The sequence below is a fragment of the Sordaria macrospora genome, chromosome 6, assembly GCF_033870435.1.
Source record: "Sordaria macrospora chromosome 6, complete sequence".
NCBI lineage: Eukaryota > Fungi > Ascomycota > Sordariomycetes > Sordariales > Sordariaceae > Sordaria > Sordaria macrospora.
Window position 1 is genome coordinate 832,952 of NC_089376.1, and position 19,557 is coordinate 852,508.

Genomic DNA, 19,557 nt, shown 5'->3' on the forward strand with positions numbered 1-19,557 from the left:
TCGCCGTAGTGAACATCATACAATTATCCTCACCAAAAAGCCCTAGAAAATATAAAGACGAAACGCTCTACTATAGTGCCTTGATCTGGCTTTGTATACGGGTTCTTGCTTCCGGTGCTCTTCTACCGCCCTCGCCTCCTGCTCTATTTGCCTCGCTGGCCATACTTTTACAACCCTGCACGTACTCGTATTCTACAGCAGGAGGACCGAGGAAGGATGTTACGATCCAATCAGAAACCTCTTATGTGAGCTAGATAGATTGACCAATAGGAGGCAGCCCGAACTCAGGGTCCCAGAGTCCCGAAAATACGGGACTACGGGACGGGTTCGAAGACCAATACATAAGAAGACCGCTTCCCGGTCTTCATTATTCTGGTCCTTCAGCAAGCAATAGCTTTTACAATCGATCAGTACCTTTTGGCTACTATTATCTTTGTTCTTGTTCCCAGCGATATACTCCTGTGCTTGTAACAGTTCGTCACAAAGGAGTCGAAATCTGGAATCGGGATCGGATGGCGGATGGCAGTCGTTCTATGAAGTTGTCAGCTTCCCCAAGACAGGGGTGGCTGACTATCTTAAGAACTACCAGAGTGGCTGCATTGTGGTAGAGGCCGGGTAAGGCTGAAGGCATCCACACGATCTGGGATCTGCCCTGTTGTTGTTGTTGTTGTTGTTGTTGTTGTTGTTGTTGTTGTTGTTGTTGTTGTTGTTGTTGTTGTTGTTGTTGTTATTTTTAACGTCTACTTCCGCCTCCCGTAGGGCATGAGACGTGCCGCATCAGTGAGTCTAGCATACAAAATCAAGAGCAATGCCCTAACTGTCCACCAAAACCATTAATCCGAGGGCAAACCGAGGCCTATTGCCAGTGTAAATCATGTGTTGCCCATAGCGTAAATGCGGCCCAACACTCCCAGTCTAATCGCCCAATGAGCGAGCCGCCAGTGCATGGCGAGACCTGTATAACAAAGGAAAAGATATAATAAAGGGGTCATTGTCCGATTGGTGGCTTATCTATGGGAGAGAGGACGGGATCCCGAGTTTTCCACTATCTATGGCCGTATGTGCACATTGCTACAACACACAGCACTTATGAAGTACCTGCTCTACACACAGCCAGTCTATCGCCTCGGGGAGAGCGAAGAGCAGCATTTTGGATATACAGACGACTGTGCAGACCTTGTCACTGGCTCTTCGAACGAAGAAGTTGCCGAGAAGGCCCAACGAGAGTTAAACGCCATGGTCCGATGGGGAGTAGACAACGTTGTCGATTTCTCGCCGGACAAGACCGAAATTCAGTGTTTCTCCAGAAAAAGACAAATTGCGCCTTTCCCGACCATTACGCACGGAGGAGTCGAGGTGGCTGCACAGCCGGCAATGCGTTGGCTGGGGATTTGGCTCTACAGCAAGCTGAACTGGAAGCACCACAAAGTTACAATGGGGTCGATTTCCAAATATGACAATGTATAAATGATGATAAAAAGCCATACGCGACATTGTGATTGACGCAAGGGACAGGCCACATGACAACTAAAAGCATGGGCACGATACATGTACGACCTTCTGCTGAAATATTTACATTCACAACACCCACCGGCGTTTGGCATGGCCTTCTGTCGGTTATCCACCTTAAGCATCCAGCGGCTTTTGCGCCCTCACCATGCGCCACCTAACGTTAGAATGAATCTTGGCTTCTCTAAACTCTCGGCGAATAGTAGCGGCGTAGTTCGTGATTTCCTTCGGGGTCCATCCAAGGTAGTTGGGCATGAAATAGACAAGGAAGCCCTCAACGTCATGTGTCATCGCCACAGAGGTGTAGAGACCCAGCTGCTTCATCTTCGGGTCATCAGACCAAGGAGAGACGGGAACCTAGAACTCGGGGTCAGCTTTAGCTCGTCTCAAAGGCTCACGGACAAGGAAAGTCTGACATAGTAATCCTCGGACGTAATATTGGTGAACCCAGCGTTCTTCAATCCCGTTTCCATCGTGCTTGAAGAAACCACGTTGAATTCGAGCCCGGTCTTCCGCCCAACCTCTTTCCAAATTTGACCCCATTGGGCCATGGCGGAATCATTAGGCATCGTTCCATCAAAGCAATACCATTCAGCATCGCAGTCAAGTTGTTCAATCCAAGCACCGGGTTTCGCACACCTATACGCCTCCTTATATAGGGCATTCCAATCTTTAATGATGCCGGTAAGCCAGCGAAGATGAATGAAGTCGAAGTAGTCCTCTTGATAGGTCCATTCCTTAGTTGCGTCATTGATCTCGAAGCAGGCATTTGAAGGTAACCAGGTAGGTTGAATAGGGGAAATGTCGGTGCCAATTACGTTGCAATTGGGATGATCGTCCGCAAAGTCACTGTTATATGAAAAATAGATGTTAGCGACAGAAGATCAACCGAGGAATCCGACATGTCAGTCTTACATGACCCAGAGTCCTGCACGTAGATAGAGTCAGTTAAGTTGAGTAAAGGGGTGAAATGGCGGTCCAGGTTGATCAGCTTACCAGTGCCGGTACCGATATCAATAGCGTTCTTAATCTCCTTCTCATTGAGCGGGGCCGTATACAGCTTTCCATCGAATAACATAACCATGGCAGCGTGCACGATATCCAACAACTCATTTGCCTTGGCATCATTAGGGCCCCTAAATGGTACACATGGAACAGTAGTTAGTTCAGCTCCACAACATCAACAAGTACAGCACTCGTCTTGCTACTGCTTTCCAATTCAAACGTACCAATACTCTCCGTCAGTCACAGAATCGCTGTGGTAGGTTCGTCCCAGGACATTACGGTAGTGCAAAATACTGGAAGAGATCGAAGCAGTCGAGCTTTCGGTGTCGCTTCCCAGGGTCGAATCATTGTCCTCATCCACCTCCTATGCGTGCAGGAGACTTGTTGTTAGCAATCCGCCATTCTCAAGATGATAGATGAAAACACTGTGATCATGGATGTCTCATTCGATACTGATTAGTCTAGCTCACTCGTTAAAAGAAGAGAAGCCATTGGACGAAGTGAGAGACAACCGTATCTATGTAGGGCAGTAGAGGACAACGGGCCTGCGTCTGTCGGACGAAGACGCCGTCATTGCCTAACATGTCGGATATGCGCAGGCGCGAGACTGTGAGGTCTCCTGTATCACAAACGCCCCGTGGAAACCAAACAGAGGGGTATATATGGATGAAACGAACCTGCTGGCCCCAATGGGCACCGGCCAGGAGTGGAGCTTCGATAGGCTCTGAAGACTCGTCGGCCGCTGGGGAGTTGGGACCAGGTGTGGGCGACTTTTCTTTTCCCTTTGGTGACTTTGCCTCGGGTGCTGGTGATTGTGCCTTTTTGAGAGAGGAACTCATCGTTGTAGAAAAGGGATGAAAGGTTGGTCTGTGAACTGTAGAAATTGATCAAATCGACGCTTGGTGTTTCCGCGTGCCAGCGGCCCCTTATATAGGATTTCCCGTCCCTAGTTACCCCTCTTCGATAAAGAGTCTTTCGATGAAGAGTCTTCAGATGCATAGAGCGGTGAAGAGTGAAGGTAACCTCTTTCCTTTCGAACTGTGTGCTTTGGTCACCTCTTTGGTTACATTCATGCTTGCTTGCTAGAGTCCTTTCGGTACATCAAGGACTAACAGAAAGCACGCAGCCATGCAGTTACAGCTTAAATCCAGTGTTAGTTGTCAAGTAGCCTTATATACCGTAACAATGGGCTTTCTCTAAATCAAGGATTCCATTGGCTGCAATCCCTACCAGCCACCAAGATAGTGGAGAAACACAGTGAGTGGGCGAGTGGGCAAACGTTGCGATATGCACCAGCTCCCACAGGTGACGAGAAAGCAATACTGTAGTTTCTGTACACTCATCAAGTGCGTCGATGATTAGGTAGGTCGTTCGGAGGCTCGAGTCTTGTAAAATATTGGTGAAAATATTCGATAGAGCGACCCACGTATTTGCATCTTTGAAGAGATTATTGCCTGCACGGTTATACTCCTTTCGCACGTGTGAGAGGACAAATGGCTGCTGCTCGATAAGCAGGTACATCAGGCCGCGCAATACGGCGGCTGCATTGTTGATGCGAGAGTCGGTGGCCTGGCAGAAGAAGTAGGCCACATTGCAATGGCGCACGTCGGCAATTTTGCCTTGATCCAGCTCATCGATAATGCCGCACAACAACATCGTCTTCCCTTTGCCGGGGTCACCCTTAATCCATAGTAATCGATGCTGCGGGTAGTCACGCCATCGCTGGAAGTGAGCGTTATCGAGGACCCAACGATACGAGTCTGGCAAAAGGCCGCCTTTGGTCTGTTCGATGCGGGTTTTATCGTGGCGAGGATCGGTAAGGCGTACGTGCTTTAGACATTGCTGGTCTTTCTCTGACATTGCATAGCTAACGAGCTCTTGATCAGTTCCAGTGTAAGGAGCTATTGAGTGTTAGGACATGCCTGTACCGCCCATCACCCATGATAGAACCCCACGTCCGTAGTAGTGGTTATTGTATTGCGGTCCGGCGGCGTTGTTGTTATACTGAGTCCCCTAGCCGGTATTGGCGTTGGAGAAACCCGAACCAGAATTGTAGAAAGACCAGGACCTTTTCATGTTGCAAGGATTGAGCTTCGGGATGTGTATAATGCTCGCTTACAAGATCAAATGCGTGGAATTAAAGGAGTTGATCGTCTTGCAATGTTTAGGGCGAAAGCGAGGGGTTGACAGAACGGAACGAGTAGATGAATATTGTCCAACTGGTTTGGCCAGCCAAAATTTCAAAGGTATAGCGCCCCCAAACTTTTGGTTTGCAGCTCAGAAGACTCATCCTCAACCAAAGGTGGTCTCAAGGCTGTGGAACGTGGCGGATGTGCTACCGAAATGTGCACATTTGCGATATTAGCTGTTGATGCCTTCCAGACTAGCGGAAGTGTAAAGAAGCCCAATGGATACTACCTATTAATGCCTAAATTCCCAGTCTAGGGTGGGCCGGCCACCAATCGCATGTGCCATTGGTAGTGTGAAGATATCCTCGCGGGGAGAGCTGAATTTGATGCCTGCACCGACAACTGCCAGTAAGTGATACGGGAATCGTAGAATTTACACTCAATACAGGGGGTCACGAGAGTGAGGCCATATTGTGTGTAAATAAAAGGTAAAAGAGAGATTTTCTCAGAAGAAAGGCCTGGCTTCCAGCTAGCCGTCTGCACGCAGTAGATATGCAGCATCTTCCTCCTACAACAAAAAGCCTTGGCGCCAAGTGTTAGCACTAACACTTGGTTGCCCGCAAAATCACTAACACCACCTAAATCGCCGTTTTCACGGTCGATATCCAAACATTCAAAACATCAAAATGTCTACGCCTTCGCCCTCTGGGCCCCCCAAAACACCGCCGCCGGCTATAATACCGGTTACACCTCTGCCGGACTCTATTTTCGTCCTGCCCCCGCCCTCCACGACGGCGCAGTCGGCCAAGAGAGCCCGAACTGCTGACGAGGAAGCCCGTCCTGCCCACGCCACTACCGCCACCTCTGCTGCTTCCGGCCCCATCACGTCTTTCGCTGAGACCCTCATCTCTGAAGCTCTCGCCAAAGCGGAGAAAAACTCTGCCTCACCTCCCTCGCCCACCCCGGTTACGTCTGCCCCAGCCGCCAAAAAGGCCTCCACTTCCTCTGCCAGCAAGGGAAAGGGACCCATCTCCTACGCAGAAGCTGCCGCCCGCGGCACAGATTCCACCTCCGCCTCCCGCTCCGCTTTGAACTCCCAATCCTTCGTTAACATTTACCGCCGGTCAAACGATACTTCGGCCCTCGAGCTACTGCAAAATTGGCAACCAACGACAAGGACACTCCTCGCTGGCGACTTCAATGCCAAACACCACTCCTGGCAACCTGGCGCGGAAACATCAGAGAGTGCCACGCGAATTGTGGACTACGTTACAGAGCATGGCCTGGATTTGCTGACGGCCCCTGGTGTTCCTACCCACAACTGCGGTAATACTATCGACCTTACCTTCTCGAACATACCACTCTGCTCAACAAGAATTGCCCCAGAGGCGGACTGCGGCTCTGACCACCAAGTCTGCATTACGGACATTCCTATCCAACCGGTAGAGCCTCCTCGCCGTCGACTGGTCCTTCGTGAAGACCCAGAGGCTATTAAACTATTTGCCGAAAACGTCTCGTTTCTCATGGGTCTGGTCCCGCTTCTCCCTGCAGGCGAGAACTCCCCGGAAAGGCTCGACGAGCTCGCCGAGGCCCTCTGCAACGTCCTTACAGAGGCCCTCCAAATCTCTTGCAGGCCATCAAGACCTGAGAAAAACGCAAAGTGGTGGAATAAAACGTGCGCGCAGGCCTCCAGAATGTTCCGCAACTATCGGCACAACAATCCGAATCCCATCCCCCAGCGGATAGAAGCTCTTCGGCAGGAGTTTAAGAGTGTTGAAGCCATCACATTCTTTGGCGTTTCTGTCTAAGTGGATACGACCCACACATAGCTACCCTGTATATAAACCACGTCGGACTCCGCCCTCCCTGTTCTGTTCTCTCTCTCTCTTTTAACCTAATCAATACACGAAATTCACTCCCACACTCAATGCCACTTGTGGTGTATCATTCCGTTACCTCCAACAGACTATACCTTGCGTGATGCAGAGGGTTTCTTTGCCGAGGTCGACGAGAAGCTGGGGATAGCGAAGGAATGGATCACTTTCGGCGAGTGGGCACTGGAGAAACAGTGCGACGACTCCATGTATGGTGACGATGGAGCTCATATATGGAACCCCAGTAGACCAGGAATGAGCTGCAAACCGAAGATCACGAGCATGAGCAACTTTCCTATAGCTATCGCTGAGGACAAGGTAAGTGTTGAAACCGACTTGCATGCACGTTTCCAAAAAAAAAAAAAACAAGCGCTGACATGGTTTACGTAAACAGATCGAGGTCCCCAACCCCAAATTGGTGTTGGAGGCGGCCATGGCCAACATGACAAATCTGGTTTACAGCCTGCTAACCGGGCACTTTCTGGTGTCTACGTCGCTCAACGAAGTCGACAGCGCCGACATTGTCACGGCGGCCAGTATGCCCGTTTTCATGCTACAGCAAGCGGTCGACGCCATGAACAGCATCAAGAAGACGGGAGCCGACATCATCAAGCAAAACAAGAAGAAGCTCATCACCTTCATCCTGAGCATCGTGCTGATGGTGCTTCCCATCATTGGCGAGATTGGCGGAGCCCTGATTGGCGGCATGGCCATGGTCGCACGCATCATCACCCTGATCGACATTGCGGGCAACGTCGGGATGACTGCCTATGACATTGTCGAGGACCCGCAGTCGGCGCCCTTTGCCATCATGGGCATGCTGATGGGCTTCGCAGGAGGTACGAGGTCCGAGAAGGACTTGGCGGCTGCTGGCAAAGCACGCAAGGCCATGCCTGACTCTGCCGTTACAAAGCTCGGCAAGGTCTTTACCGAGAATGACAGGAAGGTCCAGAATATCATCAATGCCTGTAGGTGGAAATGATAGGGGAGTTAGTCTAGGTTGGGCCAAGCGGCAGAAAACTAAGGTGAAGAAGGGCATCTTACATGGCTAGAAGATATGTGGTAGCAGGATCAAGAAATATATGAGCCCAAGAGATTTGGTGTCGTTGATGATCAACAATATGACCGTCCAGCAAGGTGTGACGAGCGATGGATGTCGCGAGGTGTGAGAAGAGTTCATTTGTGAGATTTGCCGGACTTGGGAATATGTGGAAAAAGAAATCGATACCTCTAGATGAGGCTTGCGGGTGCCGGTGGTTGTTAGTCCCTCGATGGCTTGTCTGGAACAAAGTCGGGACGGAAGACGCATGTGAACTGATCTCTTCTCAGACACATATCACCTTCCATCTCTCACCTCAGCACAACCTGTTTCCACTCTGATCCATCACCAAGCGGTTTTCCCACCGGAACCTCAAAAGCTTGGATGTGTTACGATCCACTCAGGGATCACTTATGCAAGCAGTTAGATAGACCAATCAGAGCCGCGCCATACTGAAGGACCAGTATAAAGGAAGGCCTCCCCAGGCTTCCTGAATACTGGGCTCTTCAGCAAGCAATAGCTATCATATCTTATCAATACCTTTTGGCTCTTCTTACCGTTGTTCTGATCCCAGCGATATAATCCTGTGCTTGTAACGGTTCGTCACACGTTGCTTGCTCATCAATTTGCACACTAGTATTCTGGGGTCTGCTGCTGCACCCGAAGTTTCCTCAAATCAAGTTTTCCTCAACCCCCACCTTGACTCTCCCACCGTTATCATGTCCGGAATCCCGACTGGTAATCTTGCTGGAGGACCCGCTGGAGCTGGACTCCCGGGCACCGCGGCCAGAGTTCCTGGCCCCGGCACTGATGCCATGACCGGCATTGTGGATGACGACGGCAAGGAAGTCAAGGCCGCCGAGCTTCTTGCCAGAGAAGAAGCTCGTACCCGCAGGGCTACCCTCGCCCCTGCCATCACCAAAGACACTGACGACGTCGAGTTGCGCAACATCATCAATATGCTTCGCAACAAGATCAACGACCTTGAGACCGCTCAGTCAACTCCCGCCTCTTCCACCGTAAAGAGCACCATCAAACTCAACGCTCCGCCCAAGTTCGACGGCACCAAGAAGGAAGACCTCCAGGGCTTCCTTACCCAAATCCGCGCCAACCTCAGTTTCTCCCGCACCGTGGACCCTGTCCAACAAGTCTTGTATGCAGCATCGTACCTTACCGGCAAGGCTCTCGAGTGGTTTCAACCCACTCAAGCGGACTACCTCGCCCACAACGTTTGGAGCGAGATGCACCCTGAGACTCAGAAGATATTCACCGACTTTGAGTATTTCGAAAGCTCCATCAACCAAGTCTTTGGCCTCGCCGACAAGGTTCGCCAGGCCGAAACTAAGCTGAACGAACTTCGCCAGACCAAGTCAGCCGCATCTTACGCAGCTGAGTTCAGACAACTCGCCTTCCGCGTCGATTGGAATGACGAAGGCCTCAAGTATCAGTTCTATCGAGGACTGAAGAGCGACGTCACTGGTCTGCCTTCACTATTTAATGCTGCCAGATCTCGCAACACCAGTTCAGAACTCTCCCGGTAATCAAGAACGCTCATTCCTCCCGTACGCAGCTGTCCACTGGCCTTCGCACCACATCTCGCAGGTAGATGTCCTTGCAGACCGATCACGGAAGGATGCGCGCGCGCTCTGTAATGTGGTTGGGAAGGCGATGGTTTGGGCGCCTAGCTACTTCGAACCAAGTTTGATCACTTGGCAAAATTGGACTGATTTGGCTCTGGCGAGTTATCTGGGTCTAAGGCTGGTCATGAAAGATATGTGAGAAGATTCTGGGCGTTTGCTGCACAGACCGCTAGTCCTTTGCCCTGCAGGCACCCTGTTTGACAGCGGTTCTGGCACTTCCCAGAATCCCCTTCTTTGCAGACCTTCCTCCTCTTTGTATCGCCAGCTCTATATAGCTGGCGATCCCTTCCAGCCTCAGTTAGCTGGATCCCTCAATCTACATCATTCCCATCATGTTGTGATCCATCTCACAGGTCATGAGCCCTCTGTCGCAACGCTAATCGACGCGACCTCCCCCCAACAAGTCAGCGACGCGATTCTCGCCCTGACAACCCCTCCAAGTCAGCGATGCGATTCTCGCCCTGACAACCCCTCCAAGTCAGACGAGTTTCCTGACTCCCCAAGTCGACGATCTACCGACACCTCATAAGGATTATCTATCAAGACAACAGTCACAATCAATCCCACAACAAAAACCCCGTCGTTTACTCTCGTAACCATGACAACCAACAACAACCTAGCCGACACGGCAACCCTCATACAACTGAAAGGCGAAAAGAATCTGGGTGACTGGGAGTCAGCTCTCTGGGTCGCCCTGGACTGCGCCAACCTCACCGACTATGTCTTCAGTCCAAAAGACAAACCAGAACCGAAAGACAAGGACTCAGAGAAGTACGAGACGTGGCGAGCCAACAGAGCCAGAGCAGAACCGAACGGAACAACGTGGAGCAAAATCCTACTGGTGACAGGGAACTTGAGAAGTCTGACAAGGACCCAGCTCGGTAACAGTGTTTGAAGGAGCGCTTTGATTGCTTGTGTCTCAACATCACACACCGTCGTTTAGCTGAAAGCAATCATGTACTTCTTCTTCTTCACACAAGGTAGGTAAGGTAGTGTCACACGGACATTGCCCACACTCCTGGGTTTGAAGTTCAATAGAGCCTCAATGCTTGACATCAACCCAACCACGCCATACAATGCCAGCATTACCTCAACCAGACTATTCGGCCAACAGGCACGGCTATCACACGGACATTTGCCGGTGACATTCATCAGTCAAACTGCCGACCAGAATTACCGACAGAATGCCACACGGACATCCGCCGGCGACTTTCATCAATTAAACCACCGACCGGAATTACCGACGGGCAACTGGACGAAGGTTGGCATTCAGAAGATCTACTTGTAGGCAGATAAACTAGATAGACTCGCGCCGATGCCTGGCACACAGGGCTCGGTACGTACCAACCTTCTTTGGTATAAGAAGGCCTTAAGGCTCGACCTTCTCATTGAGGTTGAAAGGATCAACAAGGCCTTCGGGACCAAAGTAGTTTATCAGCTGAATTGAACTACTGTTCCAAGCCCAGAATACTGCCCTTGTCACAGGTAGGTACCTAGATGAAATCAAGGTCTCGCGAGTGCAAAGACCACCTGAACTTCTTCCTTCTCTGCCATGCCATCTCCCCCTCTTGAAAAGTATCACCCGTAACGTAACAATCGGCCCAGATCACCGCTCCCTCAACCACCCCCTGACCCCCTCCGCCGTCAAATGCCCATAAACCATTCCCACCGTTGGAGGTAACGAGGTGAGACAGCACAAGTGGCAGTGAATGTGGGGGTGGATTCGGTGTATTGATTGACTTGAAAGAGAGAGAGAGAACAGAGCAGGGAGGACGGAGTCCGACGTGGTTTATATACAGGGTTGTTGTTGTTGTTGTTGTTGTTGTTATGTTTAACGTCTACTTCCGCCTCCCGTAGGGCATGAGACGTGCCGCATCGGTGAATCTAGCGTACAAAATTAAGAGCAATGCCCTAACTGTCCACCAAAACCATTACTCCGAGGGCAAACCGAGGCTTATTGCCAGTTCAGATCATGTGTTGCCCATAGCGTAAACGCGGCCCAACACTTCCAGTCTAATCGCCCAATGGGCGAGCCGCCAGTATATGGCGGGACCTGTAGAACAAAGGAAAAGACATAATAAATGGCAAAATCACTCCTCTCCGCTCTCGCTCTCACTCTTCTCCTCCCGCAGAGCCTCCTCCCGTCTCCTTACACGGTGAACCAGCCTGTCGAAGTCCACCGTAACCCTCTCGATGTCGTGGCCGTTGCCAACCTCCACCCCTTCACTCCGTAAAAACCCCGTAAGGTTGTCAGCCGTGCCTCCGTTGTCGGTGTGTTGTTGCCAGAGTGTCTGGCGCCATGCCTTTCTCGTGCAAGTCCACGAAAAGAAGTGGGAGGTCTGTATTCTAGCAATAAATTGTTGCCAATAAATACCGATAGCAAGGGAGAGATTCTTCCCCGTAGCCGCCTCGCCTGTGACCGGGGAGACCGCGTACGCCTTCCTGCAGAAGAAGGGGTGGAAGGGATTTTTCCAGCTTCCACAGAAGCACGTCAGCAGGGCGTCCTCGTGCTCTAAGCGCTCGTGATAGTCCTTGAAATCCCCGTGGCCAGACCTGGCCGCGAGGAGGTGGTGTAAAGAGCGTCTGTCCAACTCTTTTAGTTCGTCGTTAGGCTTGATAGAGACCCCCAGCCGGTAGTCTGCATACGACTCTGGCTTGTTCGCGGCCCACCATGCCTTGAAATCCGTACGCGCCTCCCTCTTGGCAATACGCCTTGAGTGTGCAAGGGTAGCCATGACCGCATCCGCGACCAAGTTCTGTCTGTCCTTGGAAGATTACGTAGCCAAAGCCTACGCACCCGCCCTCTGGTTTTTCTTCTTCAGCATCCGGGTCCTCCGCGTGCGCTGGAAGGCCCATCTCCTTAGATATCATAGAACCGTCGGTGTAAACAACGATCTCCGAGGGATCTAGCTGGAGAAGCCATTCTTCGAAATCCTTGGCAGCCCTGTCCTTTGACGTGGGCGGTGGATTCTTGTGAGTGTCTCCGTTATAAACGGGGGGCTGTAGAACCGGCCGCGGGAAAGGTAAGGCGAATTGGGCAGCCGTCTGTAGCGTTGTAGGGCGGCGAGGCAGGCCGTGCGGCGTCACTCGAGATTCCGAAAGACGCGGGACAAGCGGGTGGGCGGGATCTAAGGTAAGGAGGCGTACAGCGTGCCGCCGGCGGGCCGCCTCCAGAAGAAGGGGGACGGAGGGCAGGCTAGCTTCGCGGTAGAGAATGGCAAGACGCGTCGTTCTCCACACCGGTAAGCTGGCGCGGATGGCAGTGTTCACCGCCGTCTGGACCTTATGGACAAGGTCCGCCAGTCCGTTGCTAACAAGCAGGAACTCCCCTTGTTTGCGGAGAAGGGGCGTGCTTCTTTTGGCCTGGCCACCAGATTTCAGAGCCAAATAGGGCCTTTGGCAGGACGACCGCCTTCATAGCCTTCACCATGGAGCCTGGAGGAGCGCCGTGGTAGACTCTGTTGAGACCGCGTATGTGGCGGACCACTTTCTTGGCGGAGGCGAGCCTGTGCTCAATGTGGTGCTTCCAGTTCAGCTTGCTATGGAGCCAAATCCCTAGCCAACGCATTGCCGGCTGTGCAGCCACCACGACTCCTCTGTGCGTAATGGTTGGGAAGGGCGCAATTTGTCTTTTCCTGGAGAAAAACTGAATTTCGGTCTTGTCCGGGGAGAAGTCGACAGCGTTGTCTACTCCCCATTGGACCATGGCGTCCAACTCTCGTTGGGCCTTCTCTGCAACCTCCTCGTTCGAAGAGCCCGTGACCAGGACTGCACAATCGTCTGCATATCCAAAGTGCTGCGCTTCGCTCTCCCCGAAGCGATGAACTGGCTCTGTATAAAGCAGGTAGATGATGGGCGAGGCTAGTGAGCCCTGGGGGAGCCCGCATCTGAGACGGCGCATAGGAGTGGTCACCCCCGGGTATCAAATGCAGGCCATACGGTCCGTCATGAAAGACTCAACCCAGCGGGCTACGCAGTCTGGCCACCCTTGCTCCCGCAAACGTAAAACCAGCCTATTCACCAGGACGACGTCAAAGGCACCTTTGACGTCCATAGCTACCAGTGCAGCAACAAGTCCCTTGTCGAGTGTGGCTTCGATATCGTGGAACAGAGCTTCCACAATGTCCACGGCCGAACGCCATGGAAGAGCACCAGCCTGCTGGGGGTTTAAGACCCCATTAGAAATAGCCGTCCAAGCGATCCGCCTACCGATAAGATGTTCAATGCCTTTTCCAAGGCAGGACAGGAGCGAAATGGGCCGCCATCTCTTGGCCGTCGTCTGGTCTTTCCCCGGTTTCGGTATCATAATTACTTCCGCCTGTCGGAAGACTTGGGAGTGGTAGCCGGTAGCAACGCAGCCCTGATAGAGCCGCAAGACAGAGTCTTGATAGATTCCCAGGATGCCTTCAACATACGGACCGTAATGCCGTCAGTGCCGGGGGATGTATTGCCAGAACCGCAGAGGGTTTGTAGACTTCGTCCGCGTGGACGACGGTCGACCAGGGTAGGCGACGGCGTGGTACCGTGGGCACCCAGCCAGTTTCGAGGCCTGCGCACACGTCTTATTCCACCACTTTGCATTCTTCTCAGGTCTCGAGGGCCTGCAAGAGATTTGGAGGGCCTCTGTAAGGACATTGCAGAGCGCCTCGGCGAGCTCGTCGAGCCTTTCCGGAGAGTCCTCGCCTGTAGGAAGGAGCGGGACCAAGCCCATGAGGAACGAGACGTTTTCGGCATATAGTTTAATAGCTTCTGGGTCTTCACGAAGGAACAGTCGACGGCGGGGAGACTCTACCGGTTGGGTGGGGATGTCCGTAATGCAAACTTGGTGGTCTGAGCCGCAGTCCGCCTCTGGGGCAGTCCTTGTTGAGCAGAGCGGTATGTTCGAAAAGGTAAGGTCAATAGTATTACCACAGTTGTGGGTAGGTACGCCAGGAGCCGTCAGCAAATCCAGGCTATGCTCTGTAACGTAGTCTACAATTCGCGTGGCACCTTCTGATGTTTCCGCGCCGGGTTGCCAGGAGTGGTGTTTAGCATTAAAGTCGCCAGCAAGGAGTGTCCTTGTCGTTGGCTACCAACTCTGCAGTAGCTCGAGGGCCGAAAAATCATTTGATCGGCGGTAGATATTAACGAAGGTGACACCCTGCGTCTCTACCCATAGTAGATCTCTGGTATGGCTGAGTGTGAATCCTACTGCTGCCACTCCCTTACGAACGTACGTGGCGACGCGTGGGTGGGTAGTAGTTTCCTTTGTCCATGTGCGAACAGGAGTGTAAAGAGCGTAGAGGGGGTGCCCGGGAATGCCAAGGCGACCCTCGTAGAACCACGCTCGTGGCTCTTGGATCATAATCACATCCGCTCCAGCCTCACTAGCAGCTTGAAGGGCAATCTCGTGCGTGTCGCGTGCTCGTGCTACATTAGCCTGAAAGACACGTAGTCTGGAATTGTTCAGGCTGTCGCAAGAGGGGGTCGAGTGTCTATTCATAGGCCAGCGGCCCTCTTGGAGGGCGTTCTGTGGCGGCTAGAGCGGCGGACTGTGTCGGAGGAGGACGTACACTCGCTCAACTGGACCATTATTGTGTCCTCATCAACTGAGAGCTGGCTCTGGTCAGAGCTGTCGGAGTTCTCAGGACTAGAGGGTGCGGAACTAAGGCTGGACAGCTCGTTAGAAGACGTGGTGGTACTTTCCTGGCTGCCGGGAGAGGCATCGCAGTCATACTTCCTAGTGAAAAGTATGCCGCCTTCACGTCGAATCTGCTTCTGTTGTAGAGGGGTCGGGCGGATGACGGTATCTGTGGCGTCTTGGACGCATAGGACACTCGGCGTGGGTGGACTCAAAAGGGCCACGGCAGTTGGCGCATTGAATGTGACGGTCACATTCCCCGTGGGCGGTATGTCCGCATTGTGGGCATTTAGCAGCGCGAGCGCACCCTCTGCGGCCATGTCACTCAAAGCATTCCGTGCATTGGTCCAGCGGGCGGCGTTTCCGGACGAGACGGCTAATGTTGCTAACGTCAAAAAGACGAAAAGGAGAGACAGGCTTTTCGAAGGAGATGAGCCAGGTTGCGTAGGCCTCGCCAGGATGGTAGTACTGAGAGGGACGGAGGGCGACAGGCTCTTGGCCGGTTTGGACGAGGACTTCGTCCTTAATGGCGGTGGTAGTGTCGACAGGAACCATACCGATCCGCATCGTCATGGGCACATTCTGGACGGCGTAGGTGACCCGTCTAGTCGAAGAAAGACGCGGCTGTCAATTTGGGGTAGGGCAGCCTTGCGGGTGAGGCTGGAGTGGGAGCAGGAAGTAGAGCGGGAGGCGGAGATGGAATTCGCACCGCGGGCGGCAGCTTCTGCGAAGATGGGCCCCTTCCCCTTGCTAGTAGGGGAAGCGGAGGCCTTCTTGCTTGCTGGGGCCGTGTGGCCCGGAGCAGGCGAAGGAGGTGAAGCAAAGCTTTTCTGCAAGGCGGCGGTGATGGTTCGTGCGAGGCGGTCAGCTTCGCGGGCGTGGGCTGGGGAGACGGCGGAGAACCGGGGGAGTTCGGTATCAAGGTAGGCGGCGAAGGAGCGGTAGATCTCCGCTTTAGCAAGAGCTTCAGAGACGAGGGTCTCAGCGAAGGTCGTAATGGAACCAGAAGCATTGGGGGTGGCGGTGGTGGCGTGGGCAAGACGGGCTTCCTCGTCCGCAGTCCGGGCTCTCTTGGCCGACTGCACCGTCGTGGAGGGCGGGGGCGGGACGCAAAGAAAGTCCGGCAGGGGGTAAACCGGTATTATGGCCGGCGGCGGTGGTTTGGGGGCCCCGGAGGGCGAAGGCGTAGACATTTTGTCGTTATGGTTATTGAGATATCGACCGTGGAAACGGCGATTTTGGTGGTGTTAGGTATTTTGCCGGCAACCAAGCGTTAGTACTAACACTTGGCGCCAAGACTTTTTGTTGCAGGAGGAAGAAAAAAAAAAAGAAAAAAAAGAAAAACCTGGGCTTATGTATATTATAAAACGAGAACAATTCAACACAGCCATAAGTTTTATTCAATTTCTATTCCATTTGTGATACGTACATCAAGCTATGCTTTGATACTGACATCACCTGTGTTGTAATCTATATAGATCAGTGATGGCCTCCTCATAAGCTGCTATGATAGGTCTGTAGAGCTGCTCTGGATCTCCTTCGGGAGTTCCGATAATGATTCCCTTTTCGTGATAGGGAAAAAGAATATCCCTAATTTTCCAACAAAGCGGTTCCAAAACTTTGAGCTTCTCTGGAAACTGCTCCAGAACTATCTCAAAAGTAACGGACATGTTACCTTTCTTATTCATAGCAATCTGACTGAAACTTCCGATCTCCCATTGCTGAAAAACGCTCTCCTGAGGCGCCTTCTTGTTGCCAGAAAATCCGTTATACCAGGATTGGCGCCCACACATCCAAAGAAGGACATAGAAAAACGATTCGAGGTCGTGACGATATGTGTGGTCGATGTTGCGCAATACTTCAATCGCCATGAACTGGATCGTGCCGGTTATTTGTCGCGCTCCGCTTGGGCCGCTATTCTGTGCTTTAGCCATGTCAAGGTCGATCAGCATGCCCTTGAGGCTATCTGCTGTTTCAGGGTCCGTGATGATGATGTTGTTTGGAGAAATGTCGCGGTGGAGAATTTTGCCAGTGACGAAGAGAGATTGGTGCGCCTTGATCGCATCTCGCATTGATTCTAGCAGTTGCTTGATATCAGTAAACTCGCTGATGACGCGACCGGCAGGTGAGATGACGAGGCAGGAATAGATCCGATCTTCCCACAGGTCCTCGCTAGGCGCAGATAGGGCCGGCTTGGTCTTGCTTGTCGACGACGACGGCTGGGTGCTCAGCTTTCGATTTAGCTTCTGGCTATCGGATCGCTGCCTCTTATTGGATCTGGATACGGTGTCGGTGGCGCTAGATGACGACTTGCGCTTATTGCCCGATATACTAGTGCTTGTTGAAGCCAATGAAGGGTCGTCCGCCCCGTTCTGAAACCGGTGAGCCGTTGGGAACTTCAGTTTCTTCCGTATTTCTGCAATGGTAGCGATTCGATGATGCGCTACTATTCCAGCTACCCCTTTAACACCCTTTTCCTTTGCTTGCGTTAGGTGGTCTACCTCCGCCGTCCGTTTACCCGATGCCCAAGTGAATTTGACAACGCTGTTGTTTTCGGTCGTATAACAGGTAGTTCCGCGACTTACAATGGCCTTCTGGCTATACATCGCCCTATCCAACCTGATCCTCGTTGCTTGACCGCCTGTGTCGTTTAGCGTAATGTAGCGTTTTTTTCTTCCTCCCTCGATAACTCGCTCAATGAAGGTATCCAGGCCCATCGCCTCAGCATCCATTGTAGCATAGCCGACAAGAGCGCGCGCAAACATGTCCGTGTTTTGGTGAATATCGAAGAACCCGGAACTATACGCCCCAGCCCGATCGAAAATCCAGAGCTCCATCTCGGAGGCGCAGAGAAGGAAGGCGTGGACGAATCGACGGGTCGGCTGGTCGGCGAATACCTTGCGCCCGTAGCGGGAGAGTTGCAGGAAATCCATCTTAAACCTGCGCTTCTCTTTTAACTTCTTTTGCTCCCCAACAACCAGAATGTTCTTGTATTCATAAAGGGTACCCGCTTCTGTAGTTGACGCTTGGAAGAATATATCCATCTGGTCTTTCCCTTCTTTAAACTGGTGGGCAGATGCGGTGGTATGGAGCTTGTTCGGTGCCCCGGCTAGGAAGCGCTCTTCCAGGGAGCAAAGCCATTCCCAGACCGGTTTTTCATCAGGATTGGCCGGGAAGCCCGTCCATTTCGTTCCGTTATGCGCTGTCTTGATCTTCTCTAACATTGCCTTCTGTTCGTTGCGCCAGTCTTTGGGGTCAAAGAACTTGTCCAAAAAACCCCCTACATCGCGGAAGGTGCAGTTTTTGATCTCGTGGAACAGTTCCTTTTCCACCACCTCGCACGTTGCACTATCAGCAAGCCGATTCGAACTGGTCTTGACAGGCGTTCCTTTGAACGTAGACGGAACTGTGGGGCGAAGACGGGGAGTGCGGGGAGTCAAGGTGTCGAGGAGACTGAAGACGGCAGCCCAAATGGCGGTGTCGTCGGAGTTGTCGACGACAAGGCGGACGAGAGGGCGAAATGGGTCGAGGTTCACTATCTTCCCTCCTTGGATATCCTTTCGTATGTAGAATAGCTTGTCGGCCACCTCAACGTTTCCGTCAGAAGAGGATAGTTTGAATGCTGCGGAGGATCCGACAAGCGCCAGCAAAAGAGATGCAATAGATTCCCGATACGCGTCGTCGGCTTCGTTGGCGTCGCGCAATTTGTCTCGAACGCGGTCAAGTGTATCACCGAGCGGGCGTTCGGAAATGATCTCCTTCTGTTCTTCTAAAAGAGTCATTTTGAGAAAGGACGTGCTGGGAATTGCTAATTGTGTGGAAAATGGATGGGCAATGAAGATGGTAAACAAACAATGCTGGTTATTGAAAGAAGAGTTGGAGTAAACAAAGACCCACTAATTATGGACCCAGATATTGGCGTGATAGACCACGTGATGCTGGAAACTATTGGGTTCCCTAGTTAGCTAGCTCAGGTCCGTGAATGAGATGTTCAGATTACTAATAAGAATAGGTGCAATTTTCACCAAAATCTGTTACGGTTCTGCACATGACATTAACACCACTGCAGTAGTCCAAAATAAGGTGATTGGGACCGCTAATATTGATGGAAGATGGCCAGAGGTGCCAGACTCACCTTTTGAAATCTGACAGGTTGCGGAGGCAGCGAAGAAAATCCCCGGACAGCAAGGCCAAGGAGTCATTGGAACCAATCAGTGGTGGTTCTCCCGAAAAAGACCCGAGTGCCTTGCAATTCAATGCAGGTTTGTTTGTTTTGGCATGTCGTAACCATTCATAGTAGTTAGCTTGCAACACGGTTGGCGCAGCCGCCAACATCTTTGTATACTAGTTAATGCATACGGGGCAAAGCTGCGGAACAGGAAGACGCCGAAGAACCAAACCACAATCAAACAACCCTACATTCAAAGCGACGTCCTGTAAATCAAGCCTGATGTCAGCGTGCCACATCAACGTTTCGTCTTTCAAAGATCAAATGCTGCTTTGATGCTGCAATGGAGGACATGCCAAAAAAGCAACCAGAGGTAGCGTTTGTCTTGATATCAAGGCTTCCAGCCTCGCTTCGAGCCAAGCCCCATGCAAGTATGCCAGGGGGCGGGGGTGCTGACACGGGCCCCCGCTCAGGCTTAGCCATCTCACCCTAGCTGCCGGCTTCTGATCCTAGAGCTGTGGTTGCCTTGTCGCTCTCAACGCCGCCGTCACCTTGTTTGACAGGTTGCGGGGA

General features: G+C 52.2%; 7 protein-coding genes across 7 annotated transcripts; 2 read left to right on the top strand and 5 right to left on the bottom strand.

The window, feature by feature from the left end:
- Positions 1–1,473: 1,473 nt before the first annotated feature.
- SMAC4_13917 (uncharacterized protein) lies at positions 1,474–3,381 on the bottom strand. Its single transcript, XM_003342581.2, has 6 exons — positions 3,192–3,381; positions 2,739–2,878; positions 2,506–2,645; positions 2,425–2,437; positions 1,926–2,358; positions 1,474–1,866 (listed from the first exon to the last, which is right to left on the bottom strand). The coding sequence occupies exons 1-6, from the start codon at positions 3,351–3,353 to the stop codon at positions 1,627–1,629; spliced, it is 1,128 nt and encodes a 375-aa protein (XP_003342629.2). The 5' UTR covers positions 3,354–3,381; the 3' UTR covers positions 1,474–1,626.
- A 1,948-nt stretch (positions 3,382–5,329) lies between these two features.
- SMAC4_13918 (uncharacterized protein) lies at positions 5,330–6,451 on the top strand (the record flags this gene model as incomplete). The annotated part of the gene is made up of 1 exon (XM_066091690.1): positions 5,330–6,451. One exon carries the CDS (start codon positions 5,330–5,332, stop codon positions 6,449–6,451), a length of 1,122 nt encoding a protein of 373 aa, XP_065947405.1.
- Positions 6,452–8,275: 1,824 nt separating this feature from the next.
- On the top strand, positions 8,276–9,097 carry SMAC4_09425 (uncharacterized protein; the record flags this gene model as incomplete). Its single annotated transcript, XM_003345486.1, has 1 exon — positions 8,276–9,097. The coding sequence occupies one exon, from the start codon at positions 8,276–8,278 to the stop codon at positions 9,095–9,097; it is 822 nt and encodes a 273-aa protein (XP_003345534.1).
- Positions 9,098–11,286: 2,189 nt separating this feature from the next.
- SMAC4_13919 (uncharacterized protein) lies at positions 11,287–11,931 on the bottom strand (the record flags this gene model as incomplete). The annotated part of the gene is made up of 1 exon (XM_066091691.1): positions 11,287–11,931. The coding sequence occupies one exon, from the start codon at positions 11,929–11,931 to the stop codon at positions 11,287–11,289; it is 645 nt and encodes a 214-aa protein (XP_065947406.1).
- A 2,835-nt stretch (positions 11,932–14,766) lies between these two features.
- Positions 14,767–14,910, bottom strand: SMAC4_13920 (uncharacterized protein; the record flags this gene model as incomplete). Its single annotated transcript, XM_066091692.1, has 1 exon — positions 14,767–14,910. One exon carries the CDS (start codon positions 14,908–14,910, stop codon positions 14,767–14,769), a length of 144 nt encoding a protein of 47 aa, XP_065947407.1.
- Positions 14,911–15,385: 475 nt separating this feature from the next.
- Positions 15,386–16,009, bottom strand: SMAC4_13921 (uncharacterized protein; the record flags this gene model as incomplete). Its single annotated transcript, XM_066091693.1, has 1 exon — positions 15,386–16,009. The coding sequence occupies one exon, from the start codon at positions 16,007–16,009 to the stop codon at positions 15,386–15,388; it is 624 nt and encodes a 207-aa protein (XP_065947408.1).
- A 261-nt stretch (positions 16,010–16,270) lies between these two features.
- SMAC4_13922 (uncharacterized protein) lies at positions 16,271–17,422 on the bottom strand (the record flags this gene model as incomplete). The annotated part of the gene is made up of 1 exon (XM_066091694.1): positions 16,271–17,422. One exon carries the CDS (start codon positions 17,420–17,422, stop codon positions 16,271–16,273), a length of 1,152 nt encoding a protein of 383 aa, XP_065947409.1.
- Positions 17,423–19,557: the final 2,135 nt, after the last annotated feature.

Bases quoted from the DNA above. Each gene is read 5' to 3' on its own strand.
- SMAC4_13917 (XM_003342581.2), bottom strand. From the start codon at position 3,353: ATGAGTTCCTCTCTCAAAAAGGCACAATCACCAGCACCCGAGGCAAAG. The intron at 2,879-3,191 runs GTTCGTTTCATC...CTGCACGCATAG, and splicing joins GTGCCCATTGGGGCCAGCAG to GAGGTGGATGAGGACAATGA. The intron at 2,646-2,738 runs GTACGTTTGAAT...TGTACCATTTAG, and splicing joins GTGACTGACGGAGAGTATTG to GGGCCCTAATGATGCCAAGG.